At 34.6% G+C, this 14,349-nt stretch overlaps 1 protein-coding gene across 1 annotated transcript; it reads right to left on the bottom strand.

Annotated features, from left to right (window-relative positions):
* Positions 1–205: 205 nt before the first annotated feature.
* LOC132275287 (probable histone-arginine methyltransferase 1.3) lies at positions 206–13,921 on the bottom strand. Its single transcript, XM_059776747.1, has 15 exons — positions 13,478–13,921; positions 13,048–13,110; positions 12,566–12,668; positions 10,745–10,888; positions 10,376–10,479; positions 10,113–10,211; positions 9,940–10,009; positions 8,076–8,172; positions 6,434–6,488; positions 5,812–5,895; positions 4,953–5,030; positions 4,252–4,355; positions 1,825–1,997; positions 1,570–1,721; positions 206–966 (listed from the first exon to the last, which is right to left on the bottom strand). The coding sequence occupies exons 1-15, from the start codon at positions 13,691–13,693 to the stop codon at positions 937–939; spliced, it is 1,572 nt and encodes a 523-aa protein (XP_059632730.1). The 5' UTR covers positions 13,694–13,921; the 3' UTR covers positions 206–936.
* Positions 13,922–14,349: the final 428 nt, after the last annotated feature.

Genomic DNA, 14,349 nt, shown 5'->3' with positions numbered 1-14,349 from the left:
ACGCTCTCGCCTTTTGGCATGGTGATGAGACATATGCGTATATAATGTTATGATTTATCATGATTAAGTTAGAAAAAAGATTTTTGGATGGATTTGGGATCATTTTATTTAGAAAAAATGATATTCAGGCCACTAGTTAGACTTTGACATCATGACTGTTATATTTAATATGGTCTGCACATATGACAATTCAGTGAGAGTCGGATAACAATTGCTAACTTCTTCTATTAAATATTATTATTATTATTTTTTGAAACATTGGTAACTGATAACTAAAGCTGAAATGAATCATCTGATGCAACACTTTGCGCCATCTTCTTGTTGAAAGCATGCCCATCAAGCTCAATCCCTCAAGAGGGGAATGGAAACTGTTGCCATGCTTGATCAGGTGGCAATGGTATATAAACCATCTGCTTGCACTTTTCCCCGATAAAAATACGGAGTAGGATTTGCCATTTCACAATGCAAAAGAACACTTCGTACATGGTCCAGCACAAGCACGAAATATTCGCACCCCGCAGCGGGTACCACTTTCCCGAATTTAAATGCTGAACATCCTACATGCGATCAATAGAGCTGTGATATTGAGTCATACAGAAAATGGCATCATGGACCTCATCCTCACAAGATCTCAGAAACTTTGCAGAAAACCTGATTGATTATTCATCTAGTTGAATTTTGACGCAATGCTCAAACAAGAAATAGCCGAATCGTGTCGATGTATTTCACAGGTGAGTGGTGGCAATAGAAGGGCACGACAGTTGTTGACTCTAGCACTAGTGTAAGGATAAATAATTCTAAAATTCTCATGTTACAAAGATGAGAGCATGTCGTAAACTTCCATGCACACCTCAATAATTGACAAACATTCTGTCAGTGACATATCGGAGCTGATCGTCTCCTGAATTTTGTTATGGTTTGCATAAGCTCAGATCCCTATTCCTCCTGGATCTCTATTGGAAGATCCTGTAAGAAGAAAAATAAGTTACACTCGTCTTGGCTCTGAAAAACAATGCTATGGTAAGTTAAAAATGCGAAACTCGAAAAGAAGCCTACGTGTGGCATCATCCCTCATCTGTGAAACAAAATGCTCACAAAAACACCAAAACCATGCAATTTAAATTTCACAAACATGATGAGCTTTGGACAACACACGCACTCCTCTACTAGCTAACACCAGAATATGGAATTTGGTACAAATCAAAAGCTAACACACAAAAACATGCAATTTAAACCAAAAAAGGACAAAGTTAGGGTTTGGCCCGTCTGGGGGAGGGGAGAAATAAGCTCATTAGATACCAGTCTTTTGCGCAAATGTAAATGGACCGCCTACTTGGTTTCCAATTTCTAGTAAAAAAAATTGCATACCCGTAAATATTTTACCATTTTTATTTTCAGACTTAATTACAGGTCTAGTGAAATTTATTTCTCAAAGCTCATATACCTACATTGGGAAGACCATGAAGAAACTTTACACCCTAAGAGGAACAGCACTTCAGACGGTCTTTCCAGATTAATTTAAAGAAATAAAAATTACATTTATAATGTGATGATAGGATTAGACGGTACCTGTGTCTGTAATAGCTGATGTGATTGCTGATCTTGGGCCATTGAATAGGCTTGTGGTTGAGACATTCGGTAATACGGCTCTTTAAGATCAAATTTGCAAGATGATGTCTGGAGTATTTCTCCTTGTGCAGCACCAGGGCCCCACGTTTTAGCTATTCAAATTAACATACATAAATTATTAGATTCAAAGCATTCTAGGCTTACTAGCAATACAGAAACAAAAATGCTTATAAAATGAATAACATAAAGACCAACCTGACAATGTTAGGTAAATAGTATAACTCTGAGCATTGTGGGCAATCATGTGGAGTCGGCCAGTAATTTCTTGTCCTGCCATGGCATAAAGCGGCTGAAAGAGAACACAACGTAGCTGATACCAATGGGTTGTCGGTGCACCAGGAGCAGTAGTCAGCCACCTTTGTACAGTGCTGCAGAACAAAAAGAATTACATTACACAAAACAGCAACAAGATATCGATAGAGGGATATTGCACAACCTTGAAGTATTGATATAATATAGTATATTGATATCACTCTTTCTTTTTCTTTTCTTTTCTTTTTTTCTTTATTGGGAGATACGAATAGAAAATGATAAAAGTTTTGATGCAATTTCGAGAATGGTCGAGAGATACTACATGATTAAGACTTAAAATAATGCATATGTAATGATTCTTGACAAGCAAGTATGCGCCATGCAGTGAAATGCATGCTGCAAAATATATCCATAAAGAACATCAAAAAGTTAATTAGATCAAAAAACGAAGCTCCAACATAAATTTGCTATTATATAAAGTTCAGATACAGAGATATACAACCACGAGTGGTGAAATTATATAGAGTTCGGTTGAGTTCATTCCTTTCCCCGTTGGGAGTTAAAATCCCCAGGTAGGTTGCTCATAAAACCCCATCCAAGTCAATACAATATACACAATTAAATGGTTAATAATTACTAAATTACCTATATTATTTAAGTGGTAGACATGGCTTGACATGTCCTTACCAAAATCTTCAGAACACCTCACTCCTGAATTGGGTAAAAATCAAGTATACTTGTAAAAGACAAACACAAACAATAAGAAAGAAAAGGCAAAACTAAAAAACAAAATCACTCAGTACAGATTAGGGCTGCAACTTGGGAGGGCTAACCCAGCCCAAGCCAACCCTAACCCAAAAAATTTGAAATTTGGGCTTAAAATTAATAAATCGGGCTTATGTTCGGGTCGGGTTTTGTCAAAACCCAGACATCTTCGGGTTGGGCTCGAGCTCAACCCGAACCCAACCCAAAATAAAAAAATTAATTTTTTTATTTTTTTTTCTCCTCTCTCTCTCTCTCTCTCTCTATGCCGCCATCCCCGCTGTTGCCGCCGCCGTCCCTCAGCCGCTGATCTGCCGCCACCGCCGTCCCTCCGCCTCTGCCACCGTCACTTTCAAAAATTAAAACTACCCATACATACAAGTTAGCAGTTGCAGAGAGAGGTGCAAGCTTAAGAGTTGAGAGACAGCGGCTGAAACTTGCGAACGGCGAACCCGAACTGGAACAACGGGCGATGGAAACTGAAAGATATGAGTTTTGATTTTTTGAACAATCTGAAATGATATGCCAATATGGGTTTTGATATAGGTAATAGGTTTTGAACTTTTGATTCTTGCAGACAGATAGATAAACTGAAATATATGGATTTTGAACTTCTGATTATTGTAGATTTTGTAGTTTGCAGTTGCAGAGAGAGAGAGAGGGCAAGTTTAGAGTCGAGAACGAGAATAGAGATGGAGGCGATTGGGGAGGCTGAAATGATTTGCCCTAAAAATATTTTGTTTTTTAATAATAATATAATCAAATATATATAATAGATATATATAATGTATATAAATTTCTGGGGAAAAAAAAAAAAAACTCAATCCGTCAACCCAACCCAACCATCCCGAAAATATTCAGTCCGGGTTATGACCATAACCCATGTTAGTTATAATTCGGGCTGGCCCAACCCAACCCGATTCGGTGGGTTGGGACTGGGCTGGGTTGGGCCAGCCCAACTTGCAACCCTAGTATAGATGCATTTTTTTTTTTAATTCTTGTGCCAATTGCGTTATGGCATACCCACAATGTACTTATAAAGAGAGTAAAATAAAAAATAAAAAAACAAACTAGTATTTCTCAATCACTTTGTAATGCGTAATACATCTGAATCATAAAATTGTGTATCAAAATATTTCATAATATTTGTTTAATTTGTAGACAATTTCTAAAAAATTAACAAATCAATATATGTTATCTATAGTCTATATCAGAATATAAAAATATAACACATTTATGAATAGTTTAAGCCTGCCAAATTCTTTAATGGGCTTTGTATCAAGCAATAATACACACATGCACATATATGTTTGTGTTATCATGTCATATATTCCATATTGACTGACGTAAAGAGTCTTAAATTGAAACATAAGCAATATAACTTTTTCTTTTTAAATCTGAAATCTGTGGTAAGTTGTGATTCTTAAAACACAAAGTGGTCAATATAAAACACAATAACATGTTGTTTCTCAACCCATCTATATCTTATAATATATGGCCGTGATAAATTGCATTATTTTCCATGAAATGAACCCACAACTCCAAGAAGAATGATGCAGAACCATGGTTATTACCAAAAAAATACATTGTTTAATGTAAGATAATTACCTCCCATTGAACAATACATCAAACCAGCATGACAACCCATGAATTCTACCACCCACAGTGGCTGTGAATTTCAAGGGAATGTCAATTTCATACAAATCTTCTTCCTGCAGAATAAAATTTTAAAAGAAGTTCTTTAATCAACAACATTGATTTAACAAGGCATTGAAAGCAGGTACTAAGGCACAAGACATTCTGCATTCTAGCACATGCTACAAAGCCAAACATTCAGGATGAATGGATTAGACACTTTGTCAGATGTCAAACTTCTGCATCAATAACTTTTTCGCTGCATCTATAAAATTTTCCACTTACCTTGGAAGAAGGGGAAAAAAAAAAATTCCTCGCTGCATAAATTGCAGGTTGGCACAGCAAGGAACGAGTAGTAATTGGTAAAGGGTACAGACAAATTAATGTAAAAGGGAGCGGGAGTGGAAATATGTATGGAAGCACAGCCTTGTCCACAAAATAGTAAAATTTTCAAGAAAGATTTTTGGCAGAGAACGGATTTCATAACCGAAAAAAAAAAAAAAAAAAAAAAAAAAAAAAAAAAAAAAAAAGCCATCTTCTTTTATATAATTTTAGATAGAGAAATAGCGTGTACCATATTTATCCTTTATAAAGTATGAAGGGCATCTGGCAAACTAAAATAGAAACATGTACTGCCATTTACAAGCACCAGATATTCCAAGAGTAACTAATACCTTTATAGAAGTGAAGTTTATCACATGAGATATTGAGGGAGCAACCAATAACCTCGGGTCAAAAGCGTCAACCACAGGCTGTATAGAAAGAAAGTATATGGTTAGGGGAAAAGGCAAAACTCACCATTAAATATTGAGTACTGTTAAAACAAAAACATGAATCGTAGCAGCCAGGAGCACAAGAACAAGAGCAGGTAAACATGCATGAAAATATGAAACAACTAGAAGTTCTTCTAGAAGGTAGAATTTAGCTTTAAAACCAATTTAAATATAATATTTATCATTTTCTGAATTAGAAGTGCATGAACCAATTACAATTGTTAGCAGAATGCAATATAGGACGTATATGGTAACCAATTTAATATAAGCAAATACAGAAACAACTACATGTTAGATCAAAATTAAGTTGCATTGTTTCCTAATTTGATGATCCAATATACCCTTCCTTGATTTTGAATGGAAAGATCTTCTTAACTCTTCATACAAGAAGTCAACGGAAAAAAAATCAGTAATACCAACTTCTTTTTTTTTTTTTCCCCTAAATTAAAATACCTCTTAATATCAAGCTCAGGTACAAAATCTAATAGTAGCGTAGAGATTTCAACTACGACCTTAACAAATAAAGACTTCCATACTGAAACTCAATTACAAATTAAAAAATAATAAACAAATACAGGCAGAAGAAAAGATTGTTTCAAGTTCTAATTTCTGTTTACAAGTTTTCAATTTCTAAACTTAATTCAGATATGTAGAAAAAGAGGTTCAAAAGCCAATAAGAAGCTACAAAACATACTTGTAGAATTGTAAAACCAAAGACCGACTTAAAATTTCGAACACATTCCAGAAATGCAAGATAGACCTGAGAAAAATATCCTTGGAATGCAGATCCATGTAAGGCCGTTAGATCAACCCCGTAGTAATTCGGTTGCTGCCAAAAGAGGGCCTGTATAATAAAGAGCAATAACATTTTAGAATTTTAGGCTTTCAATAAGTTAATAACATGAAACAGAAAACATATACTAATGAACATTCTAAATACCGTAATAAAACTAAGACCAATAAAAGAAACAACAGATAACTGTAGCAATGATCAGATACATATGAGAAAAAAATAATAAATAAATAAATAAAACAGACAAAAAAAAAAGTGTCAAAACAGATCTTAATCCTAAACATCTAAGACATAAGCTAACAAACCCAGAGCTTTTCATTAATTAATTTGTTTTTGTAAACTACAATCTACATGCAGATAATTGTATGACTGACTCATAAACTGTATGCAAACGGACAGACTTGAACAGCCTATTATATTTGATTCTTGGTATTGGATTTTAAAGATGAAAAGGAAGAGGAAATAAACCCCCCATCAGTTAGATAACAGGTTTCTTAAATTGTTGCATCCCTTCATGGAAGTTCAGAGGACAGATGATTATCAAAAACATGAAAAAAGAATAACGTCGAGAAAACATTTGAATACATACCTTATTAGCTATTTCTGCAAATAAATATTCATCACTGAATGGCGCCATGTGTATTCTACAAGAGTAAATAATTTTATAACATAAAACCAACAAGTAAATCAAATATGAAAGCAAGAAGAAATAAATAAATAAGTAAATAAATGGAAAAACAAAGAAATAAACACAAAAACCCTCAGTGCCACAATAGCTAAATCACTCCTGCATGAATACCTTAAGCAAACCAACTCATACAAAGGGTGTATGCAATAAAAGAAATAACAAAAGTACTCCTAACATCAAAAGCATTGATAGAATCATAATCAGTAATAGTCCGCTGTAGCACTAGCAATTCCAGCGCATTCGAGAAATCATAATCAGTATTATTCTATTGAATAGAAAAATTAAAAATAAAAAATAAAAAAATCTACAAGGAATACCATGGGTGATCATGAACTTGAATGTTTTTCATGCCCCAAATACCTTGTAGTTCAGACCTCAATCATATAACAAGCTAAGAAATCCATAGATGACACAAAAGACAGCTCCACTTCGCGATTATAATGGCAAAGTAAAATTAGCGGCAGTGCGAGTTCACACAATAAGAATCTTGTCAGAAGAACATTACGCATCAAACCGTTAAATACCACCTTGTTCACATTTTCAACGTTGTTAACATTCTGAAGGACGACATTACCAGTAGTCAGAAAATGCCAATAGTAGTTCCTTAGACTGAATACTTCAACTCGGCCAGCTCACAAGGTTATAAAGATGCAAAATTTTTACCACTTCAAATCATCAGATACAGTTTTTAGTTGGAGAAAAACAAATATGAAAATGATAGGGCTTGTAAGAAGAAAAAACAATGAAATTGTAAGGTCATTCATTCATGATTGACAAGTCCCATAAAATTACAATAGGGTTTTAGTAAATTTTCATGGAAGTGCATAATATACCAAACAACTACACCAACCCACAGACACCAAAAGATACTGACAACAAAATGGTGGATAAAGCCTCGTAGAGTCTTTATGAGGAGCTTCATTAGTCATTACAAAGCAGTGCCTAGAATTTGGTAGAAATTCAAGACCGGTTATTATCATCATATATTTTATTTGCATTATTATTTTGTTCTGTTACTTTATCTCTCTTTTCACAAAAATATTTTTTCTGACTTTAGAAAGTGGACACTCCATACATGACATGTTTTTGACCATTTGTCCTTAAATAAACTTCTTCCACAAAAACACGTAATGACTAGAGACAGTGCCAAAATCGTTTCAAGGTCTGTGAGAGAAGTATCGCATCCGGCACGATGTTGGACACAAATAGTTCTGTCAAAGAAAGTGTATGTGCCTAATAGTATAAAACATAAGATTTTTAACATATACACAAAGCTCATGTAGTGGAGTGCTAGAATCAAGTATGACACATGAAACCATAAACTATAACACTTTGACAGACAAATAGTATACAAAACACCAGCATTAAGATATGATTTGATTTCACTGAATCATTTCAATAGCAGAACAAACTTTGGTGCGAAAGAAATAAGTCTAAGGTGTGATCATAAAATATTGTAATCAAAGTTCAAATGGGTTAGGGCAAAAAGCACATCAAACTATTGAGGGGGGTGGAAGGGTAAGGCATTACAAGTCATAATCACCTTCCTACAGTAGGAAACATTTTCCCATTAGAAACAAGAAACCGATCTCTTGCAATTACATACGACTCCAGCATTCTTTCATTGACTAACAAGGTGCCTGCAAGAGAGGGAATATATGTTATGTTAGACTTGCTTGTGAACAATGAAGGTTGCTAGGACGGTAGGAAGTAGAAGTCAAAAACCAAAAGAGATTTTTTTTTTTTTTTTTTCTGAGTAAAACCAAAAGAGAAAAATTAAAGGGGCGTCGTAACAAAATTCTTAGCACACGGTCATTCCTAACATATAATGAACAAATTAGCAGGAAAAATATTTGTGCTCACAGCAAAAAGAAAAAATAAAAGCTTCAAATACACTACCGTTAAGGGAAAATACCATCTGAGCTCATAAATACAGTACACTAATATTGCAGCTAGATTCCCAAGCAATATGCAGGGAAGCGTTAGCAACAAAAACCACTTTAGCCAATAGAAGAAGAATATTATATACAAATATTTAACTGTGGTCCCATATCCTTGGTTTCGGGAATTAACAAGTGTCACAAATAGACACATACACACACCCAATAAATGTACTTGAGTCCATATAACACAGATTAGAAGGCGGGCGCACCAAATAGCCCACATTAACGGCCAATAAATCAAGAGACAGTTGATCAATTCTGGGGAGGATTTGAAAAGCGCAACCTATCTGGAGACATCCGATTGATAGATCAATAACTTAAAAATCCTGCCAACAACCTCATTTAATACGAAAATGCAACCTTAGAAGAGAGACACTTTCCAATTGAGATATTGATGTAGCAGAAATTGTAATATTTAGATGACTTTTTAGATTTAGTATTCAGTTTCATTGCTAATATTTCAATTTTGATACAAGTTTATTTTATTTACTCAATTGAGTCTTACAGCTGTTTTTATACCCATTGTGGGCCCTATCATATACGGGTATTAGTTTAGTGTCCATTGATGTGTTTAGTGTTGAAAAGTATGCCTACATAAAGATTAAAAATCATGCTTTTAAGAGGGAGATAGAGAGAGAGAGAGAGAGAGAGAGAGGAGTTAAAAGGCATGAAGTTGCTTGTGCATCCTCCCTCCAAAAAATTTTTCATCTTTCTCTTTCTCTAATACTTATCCTTCCCAGTTTTATTTCTTGTTTCAAGCACACTAGCATCATTACATTAGCTTTTCGACAAAAAGTTCTCTTCTCTTGATCAAGAAAGCGGTAAAGCCAGTCAGAAAGAGGAAAAAAACATATTTCCTTCTATCCAAGATGGGTCAAAGGACCAACAGGCCAATGGCCTAGCGGTACCAAGCTCCTACTTCTCAAAGAGAAGTCAGGGGCTCGAGCCGCAGTAGAGGCATGTGTGTGTGAGTACCAACTAGGAAAAAAACAAAAAGACGGGACAAAGGAACCGGGAAACTCTAAAAAGAAACTAGCCCATGATTACCACGAAATGCTAATGTGTAACGTTTTGGAATGCATTTCAAACCATGGAACACTTTTGTTACAAAACAGTAAACTTAGAGATCCCAAAGTTTCTTGTTATTTCTTCCCTTAGTTTTCTTTTAAGAAAATGATAAGAGGAAAGGACTGTAGCAAATCAAGAGATCAACATGAATAGAACAGGCTTAAGTTAATGCTTTTACATGCATAACCTTTTGGCTCTATTTTGCTTGGTCTCACGAGCCTCCAATAAATTATCAAAATATTAAATTAGTTTGCAGATTATAAAGAAACTTTTAACAGTTAAAGTTCACTATTGACCAAAGAAAGATAGAAGACGTGTTATTTAGGGAAAAAGAAAAGATAGAAGACGTGTTGTCATACAAGAATGACTGAAGAATATATGATATGATGGTCATACCCATTGGCTCAGAAATTAAAATATCTGCTTTCTCAGGCAATTCAACTTCTTCAACTTTACCCTTGATTACCTATAATCAGATGACATGGTGCCCCAAAAAGAATGAGATAACAGTCCAATGATGAAGTTGAGAGAAGGTTAGATTGCATCAACAACAACAACCAAAAAATCACCGTAATTCTTTGACCCAGTGATGGGTTTCCAGCAATAAGTTTTCGGGCATATTCTGCCATTTCAGATGCTTCCACGGCATAAACATGTTTTGCGCCAGCCTAATGTGGGGGAAGATAGAGAGAGAGAGAGAGAGGGAACAGGAGATCATTCAACAAAAATCCACCGCAAAGATATCAATGTGCTGTACATTTCCATGCGCAAGCACAGGAAATAAATTTGCACCCCACAAGGTGTAATATGTTTATTGAAAAGCCAAAAGCACCTGAGCAGCAAACAATGACAGAATACCGCTACCAGCACCGACATCCACCACCACGCGACCAGTAAAATCTGCACGGTTCTCTATGACTGCAGCATAATAAGTTCCTGAAAATAGCATTTTACCATGTCATTTGACATCCAGCATGCAATCCACAATGCGCAATGTAGAGGTACTCCCCTTGACATATTTTGAGGAAAAGCAAAAAGTTTGTCAAGATACAATACACTGTAGCAGCACAAGGGATTGCATAGTCATTTAACAAAAGACTTTCAGTATAATTAATTAAATGAGTGTTTAAATATGATATCCGAGAGTAGATACATTAGATAAAATTGAAGGAGCTACAAGTGAAAGGCTTGGTGATATAACCTGTCCTCACATAATCCTGCAACATATTTTGCTGATGTAGAAGCTGTCCATAGTAATGGAAATACATTTTAGAAGAAGATGCCTCAATTTTGTCATCAAACTTGCTTTTAGAAGCTAATACTGTTCCATTTTGTAAAAGCGATTCTGTAAGGAAAAACAACACATAATTAGCACATTTACACCATAGTGAGCACCTGCTTTTGGTTCAGAATTTTATTTCAGGTCTTGTTGTAATCCCATTTGTTCAGTACAATAGACAGAAGAAACTAGCTGCAAAATATTTGAAGAACTGGTGCAGTTGAAAACACTGTCACAGAACCAAAGAAATGCGCAACTTTTAACATTCATAAACAGGCAAGCGTAATGGGAAATCCTTGAGACATTCTACAGCATCTAATTCAAACTGTGTGCACACATCTATATGTAGGCAACCGCACCTCACACACATAAGACCCTCTGACATCTGCACGTAGGCAATCATAATGCATGTATATGCCATACTCCCTGACACCAACATATTGGTAGGAACCTCGAGATATTCTACAACAGACAATACAAGCTCTGCAACCAATGATGGAGCCACGTTAGGCTCGGGGGAGCAGCTGGCCCCTGAAATTTTTATCTACTTTTAATGTATGCAACTTTGTGAAATCTTACAAAATCCCCACTAGAAGAACCCCTTTCTAATTATCTCTTTAACTCTTCCTTTCTTTTCTCTTTAGCTGCTTCTTCAAATTTCTTTGATCCCTTCAAAAATATTTGCATTCCCCTTCTCCAATCAAACCCTAATTTTTTCACCTCCAAAGTTCTCTCATTTTTCTCTTCTTAAAATTTCTTCTTCTTGTACTCATGAATGATGTATATGCAATATCCCTTTTTCTCCTTCTTCTTCTTTAAATTTATTAATGCAATTTTTATGAACTTAATGTCTGTATTTTATTTTTCTGGATTTTGTTTGTGAATAATGACATACTATTTGGATCTTGTTTACTACACTTCTATTTTTTTCACCTTGTTGTCTTGCGTTAGTTGACAAAAAGTAGTTATTCTATGTTAAATATGCCTCCCTGAAATAAATTTCTCGCTATGTTACTGTCTACAACTCTCTCTCTCTATATATATATATAACACATGCACACACAATTATAATGAGACCATTGGGATAATATAACCTCTGTGCTCACAAATTACTAATATTTTAAAACCACTATGGTCACATATATAAACCAAGGCACTAAAAGCTCGCATATTTTACTAGCTCTCTCTTGAGCATAGTTTGGGCGATCTATTGTCAACACGCAAACTTACTTCCTTAAACCAGCAGTTTGAAACAAGAGATTTAAGTGCCAACGTCTATGGTGACAAAGCATATATATTAGTTACTGTCCAACATATTAGTCACATCATAGAACTGGTGATTCGTTAATACTTGCCAATACATAGATAGTAGTTATTAGTCAACTGACTCAACTTCCATCAGTTACAGGGCCAATTGACCATAAATAATTAATGCATTCAAGAACAAAAATTCTATGTGCTGGCAGGAGAGACATAATTTTTACAAATATATATATATATATATATATATATTCACATGATTTAAAGCACAATATTCTAATATATGTATACCTTGCAATAATTCTCCATAGAAATTATGAGCAAAACTCTGAAAACGTTTTAATACAATTCCAGCAATCAATGTCACTCACAAACTAAAAATAAGATGAGTTGCAGGAATCATGATGGGATTATAAATTCACATCTCACATGTGACTTTTATACATAAAAAATTAGAACTGTGGGTGGATATCAAAATAGCACCTTGAACATCCCCATCCTTCTTCCATTGCTCAAATGCATTATGGAAGGCCCTACTCTCCTCCTCCTTCATAAATTGAATTGTGATTCCCCTTGAATAGTTTGTCTGGTTCAAAAGTATAAATGTTAACAGATATGAACATGAACATCCAATAATGTAAAATCGAATTTTACACCAAAATGCCTATTAAATTGGAGACATTAAGATATATCCTCAACGGTGAGGTTTTTTGAAGTTAAACTTTGGTATATACAAATATAATAATCTTCACAACTAGGGATTCCAATAGATAACGATTTCAATAAACTTAAATAGACAGAAGAATTTTTTTCTTTCTTTCTTTGTAAAGGCAGAAAATTTTACACTGCCAAAGCAACCTAAAATCAAAAAATCATTGAGAGGAAATATAATAAACTGCCAAAATTTACCTGTAATAGATTAGAGAACTAATAAGTTGTATTTTTTTTTTTTTTTCTTTCCATACCTCTTTACTGGATTCTGATACTTCAGATATGCATACCGATTCGACAGGACTCAACTTGAAAAGCTGCAAGATCACAAACAGAAAAATAAATAAAATAATCAGATAACACTCTCTTTCAATACATTACTTCCCAGAATTTTGCGGCAAACACACTTTTTTCAAAAAAAAAATAAATAAATAAATAATCATAGAAACCTTTAAATTTTAAGGTGATAGTAATCAGCAGTGAAATCAAAACTTTCAAAAAGTAAATCAAAATTAAATAAATTCGTGCACATCTTTACTCCATTCGGCTGCTGATAAAATGTAAAAATCAAGAGAACCTAAAGTTCTGCAAATCTATGTAATTGACAATTATTTAGGGGGAAAAAAAAAAAAAAAACAAGCATCCTCATCTCATAGCAACAAAAAGAACATTGCTGATGTTCACCTGAGCGGTCTGAAGATCAACTTTTATAGCATCGTTCGATTCAGATTCTTGGAGTAATCGAAGCTCTGCGAGGCCAGAATTGATGCTGAAACGAGCAACAACAGGCGAAGGAGAAGACGTTGAAGAAGACGACGAGAGCAGCGATATAGACGCCAAAGAGAACTCTTGTAAGTGTTTGTTCTTTTGCCCTAGTGAAACTTCCATTGTTGCACTCATCGAGTTCAGTGACTGATATATAATATATGTATATAGATGTATATGTATATATGTAAGGGTTTCTGTGGAAAGAAAAAGCGCGAAGTTGGAAGAGTTTTTAGAGCCGCCAATAGAAGAACTCAAAACAATCGCTTTCTTCTACTATATATAAGGTTTTATATACACAGTGACACACATATTCACCATGTATGTATAGTGTATCGCTACCTTCCGACTGTGTTAACGACGGTTCATTGGGACCGCATATTATGCTTTCTTTGCTTTGTCACTTTGGTATTATCACTGACACGGGAATAATGATATATCGCAATGGCGTGTGAGATTAAGAAACGTATTAGAGTAATACAAAATCAATCTAGTCCGCTGATCATGTGGTCCCAGAGGTCGTGGGGCCTTTGATGTGTTGAGTTCGGATCAGACGCGGAACGTGATTGACGGTATGAAAAAATATGGTAATTATTCATTACAGAAAATAGATTATTTAAACTTCCAAATAGAGAGAAAATATATTATTATTACCTTTACTACAAGGATAATTACCAAAAAAAAATTTAAAATTATGGGAGTTGCATTTGCAGTACTGAATTAGAATGGAAGAAAAAAGTGCGAACAAATTATAGAGGTGAGCAAGATATCTATACTTTAAAAAATAAGCA

The sequence above is a fragment of the Cornus florida genome, unplaced genomic scaffold (genome assembly GCF_030987335.1).
Source record: "Cornus florida cultivar Cherokee Brave unplaced genomic scaffold, ASM3098733v1 CherokeeBrave_3.0.0_Hap2_Chr09, whole genome shotgun sequence".
Taxonomy (NCBI): domain Eukaryota; kingdom Viridiplantae; phylum Streptophyta; class Magnoliopsida; order Cornales; family Cornaceae; genus Cornus; species Cornus florida.
This window is presented reverse-complemented; position numbering and strand designations above follow the sequence as displayed.

Excerpts from the sequence above, each read along its gene's own strand:
- LOC132275287 (XM_059776747.1), bottom strand. The coding sequence starts at position 13,693 with ATGAGTGCAACAATGGAAGTTTCACTAGGGCAAAAGAACAAACACTTA. Across the intron at positions 10,480-10,744 it reads GCAGGATTATGTGAGGACAG|GAACTTATTATGCTGCAGTC; the intron begins GTTATATCACCA and ends TGCTATTTTCAG. Across the intron at positions 967-1,569 it reads ATCAGCTATTACAGACACAG|GATCTTCCAATAGAGATCCA; the intron begins GTACCGTCTAAT and ends TTCTTCTTACAG.